General features: G+C 26.9%; 1 protein-coding gene across 1 annotated transcript; it reads left to right on the plus strand.

The window, feature by feature from the left end:
- Positions 1-461: 461 nt before the first annotated feature.
- Positions 462-21,141, plus strand: LOC136969374 (G1/S-specific cyclin-D2-like). The gene is made up of 5 exons (XM_067263514.1): positions 462-861; positions 1,112-1,327; positions 5,911-6,067; positions 17,556-17,701; positions 20,518-21,141. Exons 1-5 carry the CDS (start codon positions 637-639, stop codon positions 20,662-20,664), a joined length of 891 nt encoding a protein of 296 aa, XP_067119615.1. The 5' UTR covers positions 462-636; the 3' UTR covers positions 20,665-21,141.
- Positions 21,142-22,726: the final 1,585 nt, after the last annotated feature.

The following is a 22,726-nucleotide window of genomic DNA, read 5'->3' on the forward strand; positions in this document are numbered from 1 at the left end:
CCTTCACTAAGGATCCGGGAGAGCTGACTACCTACCCTGGGGGTAATTTTCAAAAAGTAGTCATTGTCTTAATCTATAACGTTACTTTATCCTACAGCAAAATCACGCATCACCCCCCAAAAACCCTACTTACTTACATTACTTTTACAGTAATCCCGCTAGATAAAAAGTAAGAAAAAAAATATTAATAATTAATACGTAAAATTTATAAAATAATACGGCGCGTGTATACAGATTTATTTAAACACGTGTTCAAGGTTATATTTTTTCGTGTAAAGTCGGGTAAATTGAGAAAGAGCAACAAGAAACTTGACTGTCTATTTTTGTGAATGGTACAGGTTGAACAAGTTGAATGTTACGGAGTGTTGCGAGCTACTCGTAACAACATAACTGACCTCTATTATGTCAATGGAGAAAACTGAGCGAACCAGTAGTAAGCTGTGTGCCTGTACGCATGCTTAGAACAAGTTCATTTTGCGAGGGTACAGTCAGCTGGTTCAAACTTCAAGACGGTTAGGTTGTTCCCCTGGCATTCGTCTAAACACAGTAACGATGTCGTCTTGTACTACAACTACTTTAATTTTTATCATGGATATACTTTCTTTACGTTTCTGTGTTATCTATTAGTTAACGTGAATGAAGAATTTGTTATTAACAATCATGGATCTATTTTGTTGTGAATCGAACTTCAGCTCAACGATTCGTGCTTATGATGATCCTGTATTATTAAAAGATGATCGAGTTTTGCATAATTTGTTATTAACAGAAGAAAGGTACATTGTTTCCTCTTCATATTTTAAATGTGTTCAATGTGAACTCAAACCGTACATGAGAAAAGTCGTGGCATCTTGGATGTTAGAGGTAAGTACAGTTCTTGGTATGAATGAATTAACCGTTATGTATCATAATTTAAATTTGATAAGGGCTTAAATTATGTATTTAATTATACAAAATTATAATTTAAATTTAAAATTATTTGTGAAAAGATCGTAAAATTTGCGTCCATATTTTTATTTTTATTTGAATTTTTAAAAAAGTAATCATTTTACAAAAGCATTTGGCCCAAGAATAAATGGTTATATTGCAAGGATTTTTCTACCTTTTTTTTTAGGTATGCGAAGAAGAGCATTGTGAAGAAGAAGTATTGCCTTTAGCAATGAACTGTATGGACAGATTTTTATCAATAGTTAATATACGGAAGTCTCAGTTGCAACTATTAGGTGCTGTCTGTCTGTTGATATCATCGAAACTTCGTCAAAGTAAACCATTAACTGCCGAAAAACTTTGTGCATATACAGACAATTCCGTTACTTTAACAGAACTGTGGGTGAGTAAGAATTTTTGATATATAAAAATAGTTAGAATTTTTTGAAGTGAGCGCCAAGTAGAAACGGGTTTGTGGCATTCTCATCCAACGAATTCTATTGTAAAGAATGTAAAATGAAATTTTTTACTTTAATTTTATTGTTTTTATTTGGAGGAATATAATACTTTTTTCCTAGTTTCATTCTACGGATTGAACAAAATGGAATGTCACGTATTTTAGTACGGATAAACTGCTTACATGATTTAATTTTAATTCAGCAATACATGATGTAAAAATGTAAACAATCTTCTTGATGTTGAAATGATTTTTTCCATCTCAATTTCAGGTATTAAATTACATTTTTAAGCAGGAAATTGCACTCATTTATCAATGATCTGTATTGTTCTAATATCAGAACGACGAGAATATTTCTAACGGTTTATCAAAAAACGCAAATAAATTTAAAATTTAATTTTGAATTTTTTTCAATCTTTAATTATACTTAGGAAGTTGCAAAAAAACAATTTGAATTTTAATTCATATCCTGACAAATTATCTTACATTTAACTGACCGACATTTCTCATGAATAAAAGCAAAATAATTACACCTATTGATGCAGTTCTGTAAGTAATAGCTTCAGGCTTTTTTGGAATGATTTTTTGTCTACATAACTCTAAAAAATCCCCTAGAAAAACATAAAATAATCAGTTTGTAAAGACAATAGACCTACCTGATTTTTCAGCATCTTCTCTATTCAATTGATGCATAACCAATTTAGACTTCAAAGTGAATTATTAAAACTTAAAAAAAAATTAGTTAATTAATTAATTTTTGTAATTTTAAGGGGAGTAATTTTTAAAGTTTTTCTAATTAAAAGAAGGCATTCGGTTGCACTTGATACATAGGGGTAAATGTCTCCTCTATTATAGCTTGTATACACAAAAAAAAAACAACATTGAGGCTTCCTGCATTACGGTTACGTTAGGTCAAACTGATAAACTGACCTTAACTAATGAGAACTTTATTCATTCAGCTTTGTATACAACTTTTGTTTTTTGTCATTTTTGGGTTTAAAAAATGTTTTTTTTTTTCCTATTTCTTTTCTTCTGCTGTTATTATTCTTTAACTTTTTAATATTATGGGTGTAAATATTTTATAAAATGTATTGTATATATTTAAATGTTAGAAATAATGAGTGAATAATTAAAAATTTGTTTAAAAAATGTGTAAAAGTTTAATTTTCTTCCAAAAACTCACTCTCAAAAAAGTTGAAGGTAGGATTATTTAAAATAGTAAAACAAATAAAAAAAAGAAAATTTTGATAATTTCTTCCATATTGGTCACTTTCTAATAATTCAAATCAGAATTTTAGTAACTCTTCAATGAATGTAAACAAAAATTCAAAACTTTTTTTTGATTTAAAAAATTCATTAACAAAACGTTTAGTTATGCTTCATATTATTCATTAATTAAAGAATAAAAATTCAGTTTTTTAAATTATTTTTCAATGAAAAACAAAAATCCAAATTGATAAAAATCTAAAAGAAATAAAAAAACAATTTTCGTTAAAAAAATCTCACTCCAAAAATTGAATTTTCATGTAAAATATTTAATAACAACAAAATTTTGTTCCATTTTTAAAAATAATTTTAAAAATCCAAAACAAAAGAAAAATAGAAGAATAAAACTTAAAATTGAATTTTTATTGATATTTTTCAAAATATTTTATTTATTTATTTATTTTTGAGTTCTGTTTCACACAACTGTCTTAATATTTATCTCTATTTTTCACGTAAATAATATAATAACAAGCTCAATAATTAATAAAAAGAAATCTTTAAAAATATTAAGCAATAAAAAATATAATTAAAATATCAAAAATAGAACGATTAATTCCAAAAAAAAAATACAAAGAAAATTCACTTTGTAAGTTTCAATTCATTATCATTGTTTGGTCTTCTCTGAACTAAAAATAGAAAATATTTTTATTATGGCGTTTCTAATGTCTGATTCAATACCGAAATAATCAAAAAAATTTATTTTTGAAGATTTTTCGTTATAAAGATCAGTAAAAATGTAGATTCAAAGAGATTTTAATTGTATAAATTGACATTATGTCATTACATATGATGAGAACTAAGCTCAGTGGGAGTGGTGTCGTGATAAGCAACTTCCTGTCTACTTTTCCATCCCTAATGATAGCGGACCACAGCAAAGTAAAACCCAACTTCAACGTTTCACGTTACAACCAAAAAAATAAAAAAAAAAAAATTCGGGTTGTATTTTTGGAAATTTTACTTTTGAATCACTGACTCTACACCCCGATGAATGAACTTAGTTTAACCATTTAAGAATGGGCATTATCTTATCTATTATCATACGGTTTTAGTAAAAATATTTGGGTATGTTAATCCTGTCAAGAATATTACAGCGTGTTTTATAAGTTGTGTAGCGATGTTCTAAAAAAATTCGTATTATCTTCTGTTTTATGCTGGTGAGGAGATGTGTTGAGCTACAGGAAACTGTGATTTTTTAGAAGAAGAAAAAAAAACATGCTAAGAATAGTATCAGTAGCTGAGTAAGTGCATTGACAAATAATTTATATATTTATTTGTACAAAGAAAGTATTTATTTTTATAAAAATTAATACTTCAAGAGCATTTAAGATCAATTTCTTTGTGATCCAATCAATTCCTTGTTGCTTATCTAAGCTTATCTGAATTTCTAATTAGTTCCGTTCTTTATTTTTTGTTTTTCTAAATTGAATTTTTATGAATATGTTCAAGCTTGAGTAAGAAATTGCTTAGGAACCATAAAGAAGAGCATGAATCAATGTAAACGTTAATTGAACGGTTGGTTTCTTTGTTTACTTTTGAGCCTTCAGCGTTTATATAGAATTGTAATTTAACAATTTTATTTTATTAAACTGTATGAAAAGTGTGGAAAAATTGAGAATTTAATTGACAAGTTTTAAGATAGTTTAATTGGAAACAAGCTTAAAATATAATTTTAACATTTAAAAATATTAAATTTATATATATAATTTGAAACAATAGATATTCAACCATTGATTTGAATTAGCAAAAATTATTAAATTGTTTAATAATAAATTGTACCACGTTCTTTTCGTGTAGATTATATGAAATTTTTTATTAGTAAAGTTCAGTAAAAACCGTAAATTTTATGAATTGTACGAAGCTGAAATCTGAGGTGCTTCACAAAATTTGAAATTACAATTAATAATCACATTAATTTTCAATTTTTTTTAAAAAAAATAGGTTAACAAATCTTTGATTTTGTAGTTGGTTGTCACCAATACAGTTCTGATTTGTAGAATATTTGGCCTTCTTAGATCTACAATGTGATTTGACATGTCATCATTCATCTCTTTTGTGTTCTGTAACCATTGCAAAGTAATTTACCGCTTCAGAGGAAACCTTCCACTTGTTATGTGCCTTAAAAAACCCCCTTCTTTCTTATGCTTTTCTTGATTTTTTTGAAGAAAGAGCTCCAAAATTGAAAAATGGAATGAAACTTTTCTAAACCCTTTAACAGAACTGAATTAAATTAGTGATCTTGCGGTTTTTCAGAAGAAATTTGAACAAAATTCTAATATTTTTAATTCTGAAAAAGACTATTTTAGTATTTATTTAGGTTAAACGATTAAGTGTGGGAATTTAGAATGAGTTTTTTTTTTAGAACGATAGTTTTATTGTTTCCTGTTTTCAAACCGCACGAAAACTTTCAGGAACAGATTGCAACTTTCACGATTTGTAATTTTGTAAACCAGATGTAAATATTCTTCTAATTTCGTAACATTATTTATAATAAAAAAGAAAAAGAATTTTAAGTCTAAAGTATCTACAACAAATCCAGGGTTGAAGATCTAACAGTCATGACATGCAGCAACGAACTACCTTGAGTTATTCTGACATTAAAACAGGAACATAGTATTTGAACGTGGGCGGATATCAACAAATTCCCAAGAAATGTCCATTTTGAAATAAATAACAACGTGACAGGTTTCAAATCGTGATTTATATATAAATTATTTAAACATGCATGAAGTGGCATAACGTTTGTTGATGTTTCTCTTCTAAGCGTTGCATAATTTAGTTGTAGAGCAATACCCATTTTTGAAGGTCCTTGCTCTGTTGCAACTGGTTGTTTGTTGATTAATTTCAGGGCATATTTGTTTACAGTTATTTAAATAGATAACTGTAAAGAAATGAGGATTCAGTTATGATCTATATTTATCACGTTTTAATTCGGTTACAGTAGGATTTAATTGTGATCTTCACTAAGTTTCTATGCCCAGTTTTGAAAATCTATGCTATGTTATAACAAGTTTTTCTCTCAGATCTTGAGGACCTATTTGTTTACAGATATTTTAAAATAACTGAAGATAAATATAGATTCAACTGTGATCCACATTTTTAGGCCATAATTCGTGTATGTAATGATCCATACTAGGTTAGATGCTTACATCTAGGTTACAATCAGATTCAATTGATAACAATTGTATTTTTAAACCATTCTATGTAAATTTTAGATATATAAAATGATAATTATTGTTTTGTATTTTTATTTTTCCATTTTCTAGGAATGGGAAATGCTGGTTTTAGGCAGGCTTAAGTGGGATCTAGCTGCAGTAACACCTAACGATTTCCTCGATTACATCATACAACGACTGCCATTAGCAAAAGCAAATCATGTAATTAAAAGGCACGCTCAAACTTTCATCACACTATGTGCCACAGGTAAGAATTTTTTCGAATTTTTCCAGAATTTTATGCAGCCATTATAAAGAGGGGGGGTCTTTTTTTAAAACGCGCGCGGTATACGATGACAGTGGATTTTCTCTGCCTTTTTTTGTCAGCTCCTCTTCGACTCGTTCTTCCAGTTTAAATCAAATAAGGAATTTTTTTTATTGCATAATAACCAGACAGATTCTTTGTGAGTGAACGGATGTAGCCTTAGAAGGCAACTATCATTAATAATAGTCAACGAACCAACCGTTAGGTGTTTTCCGTGCACGTTATTTGACTGACCTTGACATTCACTTGTAGACTTACATCTACCTGTTTCTCGGACAGGTGAGAACATCCGGCCAGGACAAGGCATCCGGTTCTTAACATACTTCATAAAATTGCCATTGACGCCTATAAAAATTCTTTGAATTCCATTTAATTAAACTAATATTTTTATTCAAAAAATGCATTTTCATATTCCTTTTATTCGTTCATTTTACTAAAGTACAAAATTTTGCATTTTTTAAAAAATACGTCATTTTCTTATACACTTTTCCTTCCATAAATACATCAAATAAGGAAGATAAATTACAAAAATAGAGACTTTTGGAAGGATTTTTTAATAGAAAATTTTAATTTTTTAATTCAAAAATTAATTAAAATTTGCATTTTTATTTAAATACTTTTTCCTTATTTTATAATGCATTTTTAATAAGATTTTATTTTATATAAAATTAATTTTTTTTAAATATTTTATTAATTTATAAATACTTTTTTTTATATTTTTATAATTAACTTTTACAAAATTAAATTTATAATTAGAATTTAGAATAGTTATTCATATTAATGTATTAAATTTTATTAGAAATTTGATATATTCTTGTACAAAATCTCAATTTGCATAATTAAAAATAGAGTACACTTATGGAAGTTTATCATTAATTAATTATGTTCTGAATATACTTTTATAATTTCAAGCTCTTTTTCGTTTTTAAATGTTAAGAAATATTTAAAAAGTGAACATTTCTAAAATTATATTCAAAATATTGATAATGAAATATTTAAATTATTCAAAAATAATTTAACTAAGATAATCTTATCATAATGGTTTTATGGGCCATCTATTATAAACTAATGAATCCATTCATTAGCATGTTTCTTATACTTACAACATTGTGAAAATTACAAATAACAGTTTTTCACTTAATTTGAAGGATTAAATAAACAATTTTTTACTAATTTAGATGGTTGTAGCCATTTTTCATTAATTTAAAGGGTTAAAGTAACAATTTTCATACTTTAAAGAGTTATAAGTCAACTTATTACTAATTCAGGAAATTATAACTAATTTGGTTTGAAAGTTTAAAATAAGTTTAAAACTAGAAAATGTTACTATTGTAAAATTACAAGCGACAGTAGTTTTTCTTAATTAAGTAACAACTAAATGTGAACTTTATATAGTTTGCAAGTTACAAGAAGGTAATTTTGTTTATTTTGAGATTTGTAAACACAGTAGTTGTAATGTAACAATGTAAAGTTGCACAGTAGCAATTTTCTATATATTAAAAATTATTAGTAATGATGATTTTACACATTTTTTAAGATATAAGAAGACAACTTTTATCTTATAGCTTACAAATGTTATTGTTTTGAAAGTTCAGAGTGTTATAGTAAAGTTACAAGCAAAAGCAATTTTCTTTGAATTAAAAATTACAAAAATATTTAATTTTACTTTGAAAGTTACAAATAATTGTAATTGCCAGCAATATTGCTGATTTAATAAGTTAAAAATAAGAAATATTCTTACTGGACTTATACAGTTTTCATTTGAAATTTGAAGCAAGATTAACTTTTCATATTTTAAAGGTTAAATTAACAGTTATTTTGGAATTTTTTTCCATGCAGCTAATGCAATAAAAAATCTAAAATTAAAAATCATACACATCAAAAGTAATAATAATGAATGAGAAATGAGAAGAAGAGTTATTTCTTTTCCTTTTCTATTTTAAGAATGTTCAAATATATGAAAGAGCGTCAAACAATTTGAAAAAAAAAAAGAAAAGAAAGAAAATGAATTTTTCGTCCTTTGTGTAAAGGATAATGGATATATAATTTTCCCATAAAAATCCCCATGCAATTATTGTATCTTCAGTTTCCTCCTTGGGATGTGTCAGTTGTATTATTGGTACCATTGAAGCACATTTCACGCAATTACGGAAATATTTCTTGTCAACCATCTAACATATTACTTATTATGGTGTAGTGTGTGTGCCATTCTTCGAGATGAGTTGCTCGTTTCTCCTCGTTCTTTTGTGATATTAAACTCCTTTCATACCGTTGCACCTATTGGCCTTTGGATACTAATACCACTCACTTACTGGAAGTGCTCCAAGATTCCTTATTTATTCTAAGAGCACATTTCGGTAACTGTTCACAATACAATTGCCATTTTTAATATAAGAAATTTGTCTTTTACTTTTAGACGATTTAACATCTAAAACACTCCTCCTCTTCTTTCTTTCGTTCTTATTTATTTACAGTATGTAATTTTGAACTAGAATTGTACAAGTTCAATGGTCTTGTTATTGAAGAGAGCAGCTGATAGATATAGTAATAAAACTATTTCCGACTGACTCATTCATTCATCCACTTATATACTGACTCATCATTAAACTTTTCAAGCAAATCTAGTAAAGTTATCAAACTTTTTTCATACGTCTGCATGTCTGTAATTTTATTTTAAACAGGGAAATCCTGTCTCCTTTCCTCATATATTATCAAAAATTGATATTTTGTCTGATAGTTAAGCAATAAAAGATATTTTTTTGAATAATTTTTAGTTGTAATACTTATTTATTTAAATGTAAAAAATATATTTTACATGCTTTTAATGCTCTTTGTTACTTTCAAAATTTCAACTTTGTTTCTATGTTTCCACTTTTTCATTAATCATATAAAGAATTTTGCAGTAAATTCCAAAAAAATCACTCGCTAAAGTCTGCCCGTTTTATATTTTTCTGTTGTGTCGTATAGTTTTGCAGATTTTTCCAATCTGTTACCAAAAAATTGAGCAATATAATCTAAAAAATTCATTGCTAGAAATGGCTTTTTTTTATCATTTTTTAATATCGTCATTATTCTTCATCTGTTAATCTAAAAAATTATTAAATTAATTTTATATTAGAGAATACGGTTAATGGCATTTTAAATAATCTTTTCATGCTATCGATCTCTAAAAAATTCGTTTTTTTAGAGTCGAATGACGTAAATATTGTATAAGTTACATATGTAAACGATTCGATACTTTATTTTATCATTTAAAAAATAAAAATAAAAAATTAAATATTAAGTTTTAACAATTAGCTTTTTATTATATAAATATGGTTCTCATTAAATTATATTATACAATATGTTTCTATGTAACGTCTAAGAAAAATTAAAATAAAAAATTAAAAAGAAATAAAATATAGAATTTCATATAGAATTAATAAAGTCGCTTTTATTTATTTTATATTTTGTTTCATGAATAAATCTTTATATATATATATTATACCTTTGTGCATCGTCTCTAAGAGTCTTCCGATGAGTAAATATCAACGATAGCGTCATCGAAGATGAAACAATGTTTCAATATATCGTACGCTGGATGAATGGGATTATTTATCTAAAAGTTCATTCAAAAATACAAAAGTTGATAAATAAACTTTATTCCGAACGCAAAATTGAGCATTTTCAGATGCATCTTTTAACCGTATGCACTGAAATCCCTACAGCTATCCTCCAAATACAAAAACCAAAACAGAAAAAAAAGATTCCGAATTAAATATTTATAGAATTTTAATAACATTTTCTTAAGTTTATTTATTTTTGAAAATAAAAAAAAAGAACTTTAACTTTTAAACTAGACAATTTAAACATTTATATTAAGTTTTGTTATGACTATGATCCATAAATAAATAATGCAGAGGCGTTGAAATCTATAACATTTACCTATGGGCTTCACTGCATTGCAATGGCTCGAATTTGTGGCATTCAAAGTGTAAATTTTCACGGTTTTCTTAATATATGCAAATGATCTCTTTGCGTAGGAAAATTTTGATGATTTTCTCCATTAATTTTCCTCTTTATCATTTTATCAACCCGCGGAACTGACTATTGTTTGGACATTGTACGTTGGCGTGTGAAAGCAATTAGGGTCGGTCGGCCAGATAATTTCCTGACGCGGCTAGACAGCAGACTTATACCCTGTACATAACTTTGTCTGTCGAGACACGAGAAGACATTGACCCCTCTCTCGGTTTTTCTCTACTATACAACAGTCAAGGTTACTTTAATCGTCGCGCGTGGGCGGTAGCAACGAGGTTATACCAACGTCTTTTGTATAATATATATTTTGGTGTATATCTGTAAGACATTTTTGCTTTAGATATACCAAACTCGGTTATCCGATTCCGATTCTTGAGAGTCGGGAGTGATTTTGGGCGGTGGGGAGCTAATAGATAGGTTCAGAGAGCAGAGGTCACGACAGGAATGAACTGGGGGCGAAGACAAGTACCCCCTGGCTGAATGGTCGTCATTCAAGGGAACTATGTGGAAGTAAACGGGCGACTTTGAGGCACCGCTCCACCAACCCTATTCAACTTGTGGAATGTGGGAATGTCTAGTCCCGCTTTGTTGTTCCTTTGGTATGTATGACAGGTTCACTCGGTAGTCTTTCTCTTCTTGTGTGAGTGAAACGATCATCGATTCACACCTTTTCGTCAAAATATCTTTTTCTGTTGATCATCGAATTTCACTTGCAACCCCCACAAACACTAAGAAGAATTCACACGATAATTTTACATTAAAAAAATCATCAAATATGTACAACGCAGCAACTGATACAATGAGAACAAGTGTGTACAGACGGGCAAAGTTTTCATTTGTTCTTTAATTATCGAAATACCTCTACAAAGATTTCTAGTATTTAAATTCGAAAACGAACCAATAAAAACATTTGTTACGTATTAAATTTAGTAACGAAGTTACGCACACTAGACAATACCTTGCATTAAAACAAAGATGGTAGATTGTAGACTCGCTATCAACTATTATATTGACCAAAGAGATAGGGTCAAGGTTGTTTTTGTCATGAAAAAAGGAAAGGAAGACCATTCCAGAGAAGTATGGGTGGCAAACAAATAAATGGAATGGGCGGGTCTTTCCCATGCTTGTCCGAAATGTGCCAGTGTCAGGCGGTTACTGGATGTAACCCACTTCAATCGACCTGTTGGTATCGAAGACTTGCTGGGAAAGAAGTAAATTACGAAACACTAGCCACGAGCTAAAACATCTGGCGATAATTAATTGAGGTATCGATAGGTTGCTTTAATATATTCAAAAACTGATAATGTGTGACGTTGTCTGCGAAGCATCGTATTTTCTGTTGCGTCACAAGCGTTGCGTTTATCCGTATAACAATTTAAATGAGGAATTAATTGTGTTACGACGAGTTAACAATACGTTAAAATGTAGAAAAAAACACACTAATTAGTGTGATAAAAATAAAAATGAGCGTGTGAAAGTCTAAGCGGAAGTTTTTGGAAAGCGCTGATGAATACTGATATGAATTATGAAATAGAAATTTTACTTGGCGCTATGATTAATAACGTCTATTACAAGGAATTTATATCATTTTTCTTCTAAAAAACACAATAATTGTATTAAGCGTATTTTAACATGGAAATATATCAAAAATTCTCATTTTTTTAAAATATAAATTTGGCATTTTTAGAGCTGAAAATACGGCAAATATAATGGAAAAATATTTAAAAGTTGGCATTTTTAGAATTAAAAATATAACAGATAGAACGGAATTTTTTAGATAAAAAAATTAGTGATAAGATACGAATTTAATCGTAAAATACACGCGGCTTATGTCTGTGTGTGTGTGTGTGTGTGTGTGTGTTTTTTTTTCCTAAAAAATAATTAAAAAGAACATTAATTATCTAAAAATTCTTCAAAAATTATCCAAAAAATATGTAATTAAATTGTATTTTGACGCTTTCCAACTGTTGTTAATATAATAAATTTTATTCACAAAGAAATTATGAAAAAAAAATTATATTTGTGTGTGTGTGTGTGTGGACAGCTTCATTAAAAATTATCTTACGTCATAAAACTGTCTGAATGAAAATTACTATTCTTCAATAAACGCCCTGTGTTTGCCTAGAGCGATATCAAACAACATGACTTGTCTAATTTTTTATTTTTATTTTTTGTGTTTTTCCTTGTCTTCATATTTGGATTCTGAGGAAAAATGTACTGGAAATATAAAGTTGTTGTACTTAGCCTTGAATAAACGGCTTAGTGTATCTGAAAGAAATCTTCAAAAAATTCACTTTTTGATTCGTTATCTTCTTAAAAAAGTGTGTAAGAAGTTTTTGGAATTCTTACATTATGTCCTTGTTTAAAAAGTAGTGGTTTTATTCTTAAAATCTTCGAAAAAACATGTTTAAAAAACGTAATTTTGGAATGTCTTACGCTAGATTCTTATATAAAAGTAAGCTGCTTGATTGTAAGAAAATTTCAAAAATATAAGTGGAGGTGTTTTTGGAATGTCTTGTATTATAATCTTACATAAAAATAGCCTTTTATTCTAAAAATCATCGAAAAAGTCGTTGATAAATGTTCTTTTTTGAATGTCTTTGTCCGATTTTTTTAGAAAGGGCCATTTTTATGTATCTTCAAAAAAATTCGTAAGAAAATTTTTGGAATGGTTTCATGTTATATTCTTATATTAAAATAAACGTTTTATTCTAAAATATTTCTCCAATTTCTAATTTTTTCCGTTTGTTTTTTGTATTATTATATTTTTGACATATCAAAAAGTCCTCCCAAACTCTCACCTTGTATGAAAATACTTAAAACAATTAATTGTTATCAAAAATTCACTTTTTGATGTATTTTTCCTTCGAAAAATCCAACTTTTAAGTAAAAAAGACGTTTTTTTTGCAAAGTTTGTGTTATATTTTACACAAAAATAATTGCTTTATTAAAAAATAAATAAATTTCTTTTAATTAAATTATTGCAATATAAAAAAATTCCTTTAAACTTATATCTGAATGAAAATAGAATTTAAAATTTATGAATCAGTTCTAATCATTATCATCATTTCAAAGTGATACAAATGTACTGTACTGTACATAAACAGTGCGCGATACCAATTCATTCATAAGATAAAATCACTTACACCTTATAAAAATTCCATTTTGCCAAGTAATTAATTCTAAAAATCCCTAAAATATCTTTTAAAAAAATACATTTTTTAAAGGTTTAATTCAGGAATTTCTTAGAAGTGATTTTTTTTTGTCTTTGTTGCATAGTAACCACAGAAACCATACTTGCATTCTTGCATATTTTTTGCAATTTATCTCGAAAGTAAATTAATCAATGGATTAAATTTAATTCCGTTATTAACCAGACAAATAAAACTTAATTCAAAATTTTCTCTTTTTTTTCCTTTAATTATCTATTTATCGATTATCGTGACGTACTTCAAAGTGCTGTACAATGCCCTTAGCAACAGCCGATTGTGATGATGATAATGGAGATAAACGTGCCATAAAAATACAGCTGCTACTAGTGAAAGTATGAAAGTAATTAACGTCATCAACATTCAGATTATAATACTTAAATACACGATTCTTTTGGTACTGTAAATTGCTTAATTTATACAGGATAAGAGTCTACTGTATACCAGTTACGTAGTACTTAACTTTATTGGTATCCTCGTCGGTACAGTTATGAAGCGCTTAATCTACATCTCAGATAATACTTTCTCGTACAGAAATTATCAAAAAATTTTAAGATTTGTTTTGAATTTTTTAAATTTAATTTCTACCATTAATTTTTTAAAAAAAAGACCCTTAAAGTCGAAGCGTTTTGTTATTTTTCTCAAGGAAAACCAAGAAAAGTATAACTAAAACTCACTCTAAATTCTACTAATTTAAGAATTTTTTTGATGTTATATTTAGAAAATATAATATTATCGGTATTTTTAGATAATTTGATGATATAATTGTAATATATTCGAAAAGAACGGCTCATCTTTATGTTGTAATCCTACATCACCAATTATAGTCAGGATCTAGTGACTTTTCTTTACCTCACGTAGTTATATACATCCGGATTTTTAAATCATCAACCTATTTTCTTCACGGTCCCACCCTCTTTTTGAGATCCCACCCTCTAATACAAATTCCTTACCACTTGAGCCTCTTAATATGTATCCATCATACTACATCTTTCTCCTTTTTCGTTGGTACCTCATTTTTCTTAATTCTTTACATTCTTTTCCATCTCTCTTACTCATAACAACTTCATAATACTACTTTTTATTTCTTTTGTAGCAAATTACGGCGCGATTTTCTTCTAAAAAATTCTTAGTCTCTTCTTTTCGCAAAACGATTGGGATTTTTGTCGGAAAAATACAAAAGTTTGCAGCATAGATGTGTGGGATTTGATGTAAAAAAAATACACAGAATACGGCATACCAAAGGCCTTTTCTGGCAGAAATTTTAATGGAAATTTGCTTAACAAACCGTACTCTTTTCTTAATAATTTTCTTAATTTCTTAATCTAATAACAGTTCTTAAACAAATTATTACCGTAATTCTTTAAAAATTATAGTAATAATATGTTGTAAAATATACACAGTTGATTATTTTGCGTTACAGTATACAGTGCCCGCCCAAAGTTTTTCGGCAGAAAATGCATGTTCCTCTAGGAGTTTGTAAAAATTGCATAAAAATTACAGGTAAAATATACATTTTGTACAACAGTAAAATAGATAACATAGATATTTTTTAGGAGAAAAATCATCTGGAAAATTGCTATAAAAATCCATAGGCACCATAGTGTGCAGCAACTATAATGTCCTGTTTTTTAAACCAAATTAATGATAGAAATTCTTTATTAAATAAAATTTTCACCATAGTATATGCGTAAGCGTGTTACTTACCAATATATTGCTTATAACATTCCAGTCTTACAATAAACGACCGTAACCAGTTATAATAAGTGATAAGGCTATTGTTTTTCGCATACATCTCGTGTATCTGTCATTCACGCTTTATGCTTTCGTTGCAGAAATAAGTAACTTCTAATCTGCAAAACGCCATTTCTTTTTTTTATAAATAGATCATTTTCTAGATAAAAATTTGTAATCTTCCTTTAAAAGTAAATTTTTCAAGGATTTTATATGACTAGACTACTTATAATCGTTCCTATACTGCGTATAGTTTCACTTACATTTACATAAAACTGTAATAAATTATTATTTTTATTGTAAATTTATTATCTGGAAGTTTATTATAGATCCATTACTTAAGATTCTAGAGAAATTCTGATCACAAGAGTTGTAGCCTAGAAATTTTATTGTAAATCCATTGTTCTAGAGTTTATATTGTAAATCCGTTACTCCTGAATTTTTATTGTAAATTTATTACAAGTCGTCGATAGAATTTTCAAGAGTTTCTCTACTTGAAAGTAAGAGAAAAGTGCTTCGTGTCAAGTGCCAAACATTACTCATTCAATAATGGACGTCGACGTTTACTCTAAAGAACTGTTTGTTTCTAAATCACTTACAATATTCTAACATGTAAATTGACTTGTAAATTATATACGGATCTTAAAATAGCAAATTTTCGTTTATTGTAACTGAGAAATCAATTTTTTTACATTAAAATAAAGCCGTAATTTTCATCATAATTTGTTTTAAAATGCTATTTTGTAATTAATTTTTGTGATTTTAAATTGTAAAATAGCATTAAATACACTGCAAAAAATATTGTTTACTATACATACATTGTTTTTTTAAAGTTCATGAGTTGTCATAAACATTTTTATCAAAATTTTTTGGATTTTAAGAGGGCAAAAGTGCCTGTAAAAAAATATATCGTCATGTTTACGAGAATAATCAACGAAATGTCAAAACTTCGAGACGTAATTTTGCTTTTTTTTAAATAAAAATGTGTCAGAAATTGTATTTTTTAGATAAAAAATAAATGTTTTAGTTTTAAAAATTATTTATTTTTATACATTTTAATGTAAATAAGTCGAAACTGTTAAAATTAATTCAAATACTCCGTTTGTTCGCATGTCTGTACGGACTTTATTTTTCTCTTTATTAAAATTGAAAGGATTTTTAAAAGCTTTCATCCTTTTCGTAACCGATTTTATAGCATATTAAATAATAAAAATAAGTTTTTAAAGAATTTAAGTCATATATTATAATAAACTCATTTTAATTCGCAACTATCTAAACAATAAACATGACATATTTTGCTTTAAATTCTAAAAAGTTTATCAAGAATAATCTTGATATATTGTTAAAAATATTTTAAACTGGTTACATTTGTGTATATAATTTTTCAGCGAATTGTATAACAGACAGACAGACGAACAAGCAAAAATGATACATAAACTCGTTTTCTTAAAATATGCGCTGGAAAATATTTGACAAAGTAGTAGAAGAAAATAAAAAGAGAAATGAATAGTTTAATCCTTTTAGAGAAATATTTTAAACAATTTTTTAAATCTTTTATCATTTTACAACATGGAAACACAAATATATCCTGTAATTTTTTAGATTTATGTAACTAATGTTCTAACTTACAACTTCATTAATTCATATTGGTGGGAACCCAGGAGAAAATCTATGAATAATTCATTCTCATTCAATAAATCACTTTTTTACAACTTAAAAATATTAGTTTTTTTTACATTATTTTATAAATTACACTTTAAGAAATTAAAACAATATATATATATATATATATATAGCAGATTCATTGGTATAAATTGTAAAATTAGCAACAATTGTAGTATGATTCTTGCAGTTTTTTATAGGTAAATTTAATTTTAATTAAAAATTTTGATGTTTTTTTTAAATTAAAATGATAAAATTAAAGTCTAAAACTTGTTTAGTTTTTAAAGGCTATTTAATTCCTGAATTTTTAATTAAAGATTGATGTTTTATAAGTTAACATTAAAGAATTAAATAGGTTTAAAAATTAAATCTAAAAAGAATTAATTTTAATGAATTTTTTTATTTATATTAATGTTTAAAAAGTACTCTAAATTTAATAATATAATTAACATTCCTGTAAATAAGTTGTGTAATTTTTTGAATGAAATGTTTATATTTTTTTGTTTTGGAAAATTTTCCTGTATTTTTATCTTTAAAATTTACTTATTTACAACATTCTAAACCAAATAATCAATGGTATTTCCTGATAAATAAATAAATATTTAGCAATTTTCTTTTCAAAAAAACAGTACCAATGAACTTTGAAATCTTCAGGTAGATTACAGAAAAATTCAGGATGTTATACTTTATTCATGATTCATCAATAAACTACAACTAGTTACATCTAATATACATTTTTAACATTGATAAAATCATATTTTGAGTGTATAAATCGATTAACCGACTTCATTTTTTTGTGTTTTTAGATTTTAAATTTACAATGTATCCGCCATCAATGATAGCAGCTGCCAGTATTGCTTCTGCCATCCAGGGTTTGATGTGGTTAGAGAAGAGCTGGGCATCTCAGACGGAGTTACTTAATCATCTGCATCAAATTACAGGCATTGAAGTGGTAAGTCACCCCCCTCGAAAAATTCTCAAGTATTAAACAGATAGGTTTACTTTTTAGAAGGGATTTTTTTAGATTTTTTCTGACATGGTGAGAGTCACAGTAGCATCTAAAAAATCTGGGTCAACATGTGTAATGTTATTATACTTGATAACATGAATTACACATTTTAAAATGATGTGTTTTTTTCAATAGGGAATTAAATAAATCATAATTTTCTAAGAAGCGTTATAAGTTATGTTACATACTTTTTTTGAATTGAGGGATGTAAAATAACAAAATTTAGGTTTTAAACTGTCAGGTTCATTTTATTTCAAAGGCTTTAATAATGAATTTTCTTTAATTTTACACAAAAATTGCTTAATTCTTAAAGTAAAATTAAAGAATTAAGTATGTGGATGGTTTTTTTTAGAATTAAATCTAAGAAAATTTTAATAGATAACTGAAAGAAGTTTTTAGATTTATGGAAGACTTTTTTATATATTTTTTTAGCTATTTAATTCTTTAATTTTGCTTAAAAATTTGTATTTTTTTAAAAAATAAAATTAAAGAATTATCTCTTAAATACTCATTTATTTTTACTTATTTATTAATTTTAATTTTTTTTAAAATAATTTAAAATTGACTTATATTTTTAGAATTACAGGAAAAGAGGCTAATTTTTAAGCCAAGTTTTTCTATACTTGAACATTGAATAAGCATCTAAAAAATTAAAATAATAATAATCATTTGTTGTAAAAAATTAAGGTAACATTCACGAAAAACAAATTAATACTTTCTTAATTTTATTTTTTGGATGTTTTTACATTTAAATTGTTTAAATTTAACAAAAAAAGAAAAGCAAGTTCAATCAAAAAATCAAACATTGTATTAATAAAATATCATTTTAAAAAAATGTAAATTATTTTTTTGAATTATGTATTTAACATGACGTAAAGATGTCAGTCAACTCCAGAAAAGATACTTCTTTTTTTTTTTGAAGTTGTAACGAATAGCGAAGCTTTGAAAATTTCACGTGGGAGGTCCAACTTGTCAGGTATCAGGAGGTCACTCACCGGCTTCTTTTTTTTGGTACTTTCTCTTCTCTCCCACACGGGGCTAACCAGACTGTTTTGTCCCGAAGAACCTAGACCAAGGTCGGGGAGCAAGAGTAACGGGGGGAAGAAGAACTGTTTCTCATCCCTCCCTCGAAGGAATCTTATCTGACATTCCATCGTTATACAGGGAGCTCTGACCCAATATTCATCTACTCACCTAGATCACTTGCCAATGAATAACGCCTCTGAATTTCGCAGGTTTTTTTTTTTTTTTTTCCTCCTTTTCCTAAATTGAATTGCGTGATTGATCCTTTGTAAATTTTATATTTTCTAACAATAAATATGTATTAAGTATATATTTTTTAGATGTTCATTCCGATATTCAAATACGTGAGAGTTTACTATATAAAAATGGTGGTTGTACTTCTTAAGGAAGCTTCAAAACTAATGCTATTTGTATTGAGTTTTCTTCTTTTACGCGTAATTTATTAATTAATAATTAAAATAAATTGATAATCTAAAAATAATTCTTAATTTTTTTCTATATTTTTAATGCGTTATTTCCCATTTTTATGAAAAAGTGCGCCATAATAAAAATTATAACTAATTATTTTTTAAGTAAAATTTGAACTGTGTAGCGTAGATTTTTACAATAATATAAGCTGTAAATAAATAGAATTTTAGCACTTTTGTGCTGTGAAATAAGCATTTAAAACTAAATTACACTTGGCGCGATGTAAGAAGCAATAAAACAAACAATTTTTGCTTAAAGAAATTAAATGAATATTTTGAAATTTATGTAATTTAGCTTTTAATTTTTTTATAACAGAAAATAATTTTGATTTTTTTTAAAGAAAAAGCAAAGATAAACTAAAGAATCCGGATTTGCAAACTCTTAAACACGCTCTATCGCATACCAATGCGAATGGCTATTAATTTGACAACATGTTTAACATAATATTTATATCATTAAAAAAAATTTGCCATTAAAAATAAAAAGTTTACGTAATTTAGCGCATTTTTCAATATAATTTTTAGAAATAATTACAAAAAATGAACGAATTTTTGCATTTTTAGAAGATTGATCGCGTGGTTTTAGACTTGTAGAAAAGTGCAACTTTCCGGGTTAATTTAATTTAATATAAATATAGAAAATTCGCGTATTTGCTATAAAATTAAATACAAATAACCAAGAAAAATGAATATATTTATTTACTTTTTTGCATTCTTAATAGCGCTATTGTTTGTATTTGCTAATAGTAGAAAATTGCAGTTTTCTTGATTAATTTATTCATTATAATTAAAAAATTTATCACAAAAAAACAAAGAAATTATATAATTTAAAGCATTTTTTTAAAAACGAAAAAATTAAAACAGAAATAAAATTAAAAATGAATAAGTTTACTTACATTTTTTGGGCGATTAAGATAGCGTGGTTGGTAATTGCTAATAGTGAAAAGAAAGTGCAATTTTCTCGATTAAATTATTAATTTTAATTAATTAAATTTGAAATTAATGTATAAAATAGAAAGAAATTCCAATAATTATATCATTTATTATGATGAAACGTATCTGTCGAAAGCCTTATCCTGTTCCTCTTCCGATGTAAGTTCATCCTGTATCTACCCTTGGTCTTCCTGTTATCCATCAATTTTTACTTTACTTTTCTGTTATTCTGCTTCTAATTATGTCATAAACACTATCAGGCTGTTGCACATCGATGCTAATTATATAAATAGAAAATTGTTTGTGTGTTTAAGCAGCATATTCTCTTTGTTTCAGGATTGTCTTCACGAATGTTTAGAACAAATCGAAGAAATGTTGTCTAGCCACGTGAATGCAGCTCATCTTTCTACAAATTCGAAACTAGCAGAAACGGAACAAGGTCAGCCAGAAACACCAACCGATGTTCAAGATGTACAGTTTTAGTTTAATTTTTCCTCGCAATTGAACATATGTGAGAAAATATAAAAAAAAAAGCTTCCTAGTCATCATTTATTTTAGTTTAAACAATATATATATATAGCGATTATACAATGCTTAGGCCATATATTTTACTGTATTGTGACTGTGCCTTACGTGTTGCAAAGGTCTAAGTTACTTTGGTAAAGGAAGAATAAGAAGAATAACTTCAATTCTGCTTATTCACGTGAATAATAACAATAAGAACTTTTGGTTTCTTCCACAAATTTGAGAAGGAATAAAAAAAAAGAAAAAAGATATAATTCGTTACTCTAGAATTTTTTGTACATAAAAAAACTCATTCGACTCAGGAATCATACCTCGTTCGTCTCATTTACCTCATAATCATTTTTTTTATTATGTACTTAAATTGAGAATTGTTGTATACTTTTTTTTTCTTTTGATATCGTTATCTGTCCATATAAATAAAATTTTAAAACTGCATTTAAATAATTTTTTCCATAATTTATTTTAAAACACTACTAATACATATTACACGTAGTTTCTGCCACAATTCTGAATAAAATTAATGAAATTAAAGCATATGTATACACGTTAAGAAACGAATAATAATCATTTTTTTAATAAGATACGAGACTTAGAAAATCCACTCTAATAATAACGGATTAATCGAAGAATGGCTCATAAATGCAGGACTTAAATATGTATTTTTTAAAAAATTACTTTTGTAAATTATTCTTGAACTATTCATTATGTTGAATAATACATAAGGATATTAAATTCCAACATTTTAATTTACCTCTTTGAAGAACGTGATGATGATTGTCGGATCAACAATTCCCACGTAATTAATTACGTAACGATCGTGTTTTAATTTAATAACGAAGTGTTCATAATTTACTTTTTCGACTTCATTGTTAAATTTCCAAGAAAATCCAACATTAAAATATTGTAAACAACTAAAAATATCAATGATGATGATCCCACCTATCCGGTACTTTTAACTATTTGATATTTTGCGAAGAGTAAATTGGTGTATGAATGGTAATTTAAAAATAGTTTAATTACATGAAGTCATCAAATATTTTTATTTATTTTAAACTCTTTTACTTGTCACAATTAATAGGAAATGATGTTCAACTGGATTCTGTCCAGGCAAAGAACAAACATGTGTTACAAAAACAAAAACGTAGGGAAAATTCAGGATTCTTGGAAAAAATTCCCATTTTAATAAAAATTAATTTAATTTTTAGAAGATATTCATTAAATAAATGGGGTTTTTTATACATAGAATTCGAATTAAATGAAATCCTAAGGTATAAATGTATTTGGAAGTAATTTTTGTAATCATTCTCCTTAAAATATTATCCTAATTTAATTTAAATTCATATACTGTAACCAAATCTAGTCTTATGTACCATTAGTTACTTGTACCATAAAATCGAGTTCGTATGCTGTATACCATGTACCACGTCGTAAATTTAAGAGATTTTTTTTATGGCGTCTTCATTGTTATGAAACTCGTGAAACACACGAATTCATGTTCATCTGGTTAATTACGAACATCACGAAGATATTTGTGACAATCACCATTGTTACGGATCGTAAGAAAGATCGTATCGATGTAATCACTAACGAGACGTCATTCAAAACATTGAAATGACACTAAAAACTTTAAAAAAACAGATAAGATACTAAAAATTAAAATGGTAATGAAGAATAATTTGCCACCGGAAACGTTACAACCGGAAATCTCGTGACGTAACAGGCATGACAAAAACCACCTCTTTGAAGATTGTTGTTACATTTCCGGTGACAAATTACTCCTTTTATTAGGTGGGTCTTATTTTCGATGTTTTCTTTTGTAACGTCCCTCCCCACATTTTTGTTGATCTTAACCACTAGACCATGTTATATCCGCAATTATGTGTTGATCTATGGATTATTTCACGATTATTCTCTGTATAAATGGGTCGAATTCAATTATAAATTTTAAAATTCTTTAAAAACACTTCTAAGATTAATTACAATTAAATTTAACTCGATTAGGAATTATATATCGTAACAA

Source organism: Centruroides vittatus, unplaced genomic scaffold (genome assembly GCF_030686945.1).
Source record: "Centruroides vittatus isolate TY-2023 unplaced genomic scaffold, ASM3068694v2 contig_1777, whole genome shotgun sequence".
Taxonomy (NCBI): Eukaryota; Metazoa; Arthropoda; class Arachnida; order Scorpiones; family Buthidae; genus Centruroides; species Centruroides vittatus.

What these genes read in the sequence shown, in the direction of transcription:
- LOC136969374 (XM_067263514.1), top strand. Translation starts at nt 637, where the DNA reads ATGAAGAATTTGTTATTAACAATCATGGATCTATTTTGTTGTGAATCG. An exon ending in TTACTTTAACAGAACTGTGG is followed by an intron (nt 1,328 to 5,910) that starts GTGAGTAAGAAT and finishes TCCATTTTCTAG; the next exon opens with GAATGGGAAATGCTGGTTTT. An exon ending in AAATTACAGGCATTGAAGTG is followed by an intron (nt 17,702 to 20,517) that starts GTAAGTCACCCC and finishes TCTTTGTTTCAG; the next exon opens with GATTGTCTTCACGAATGTTT.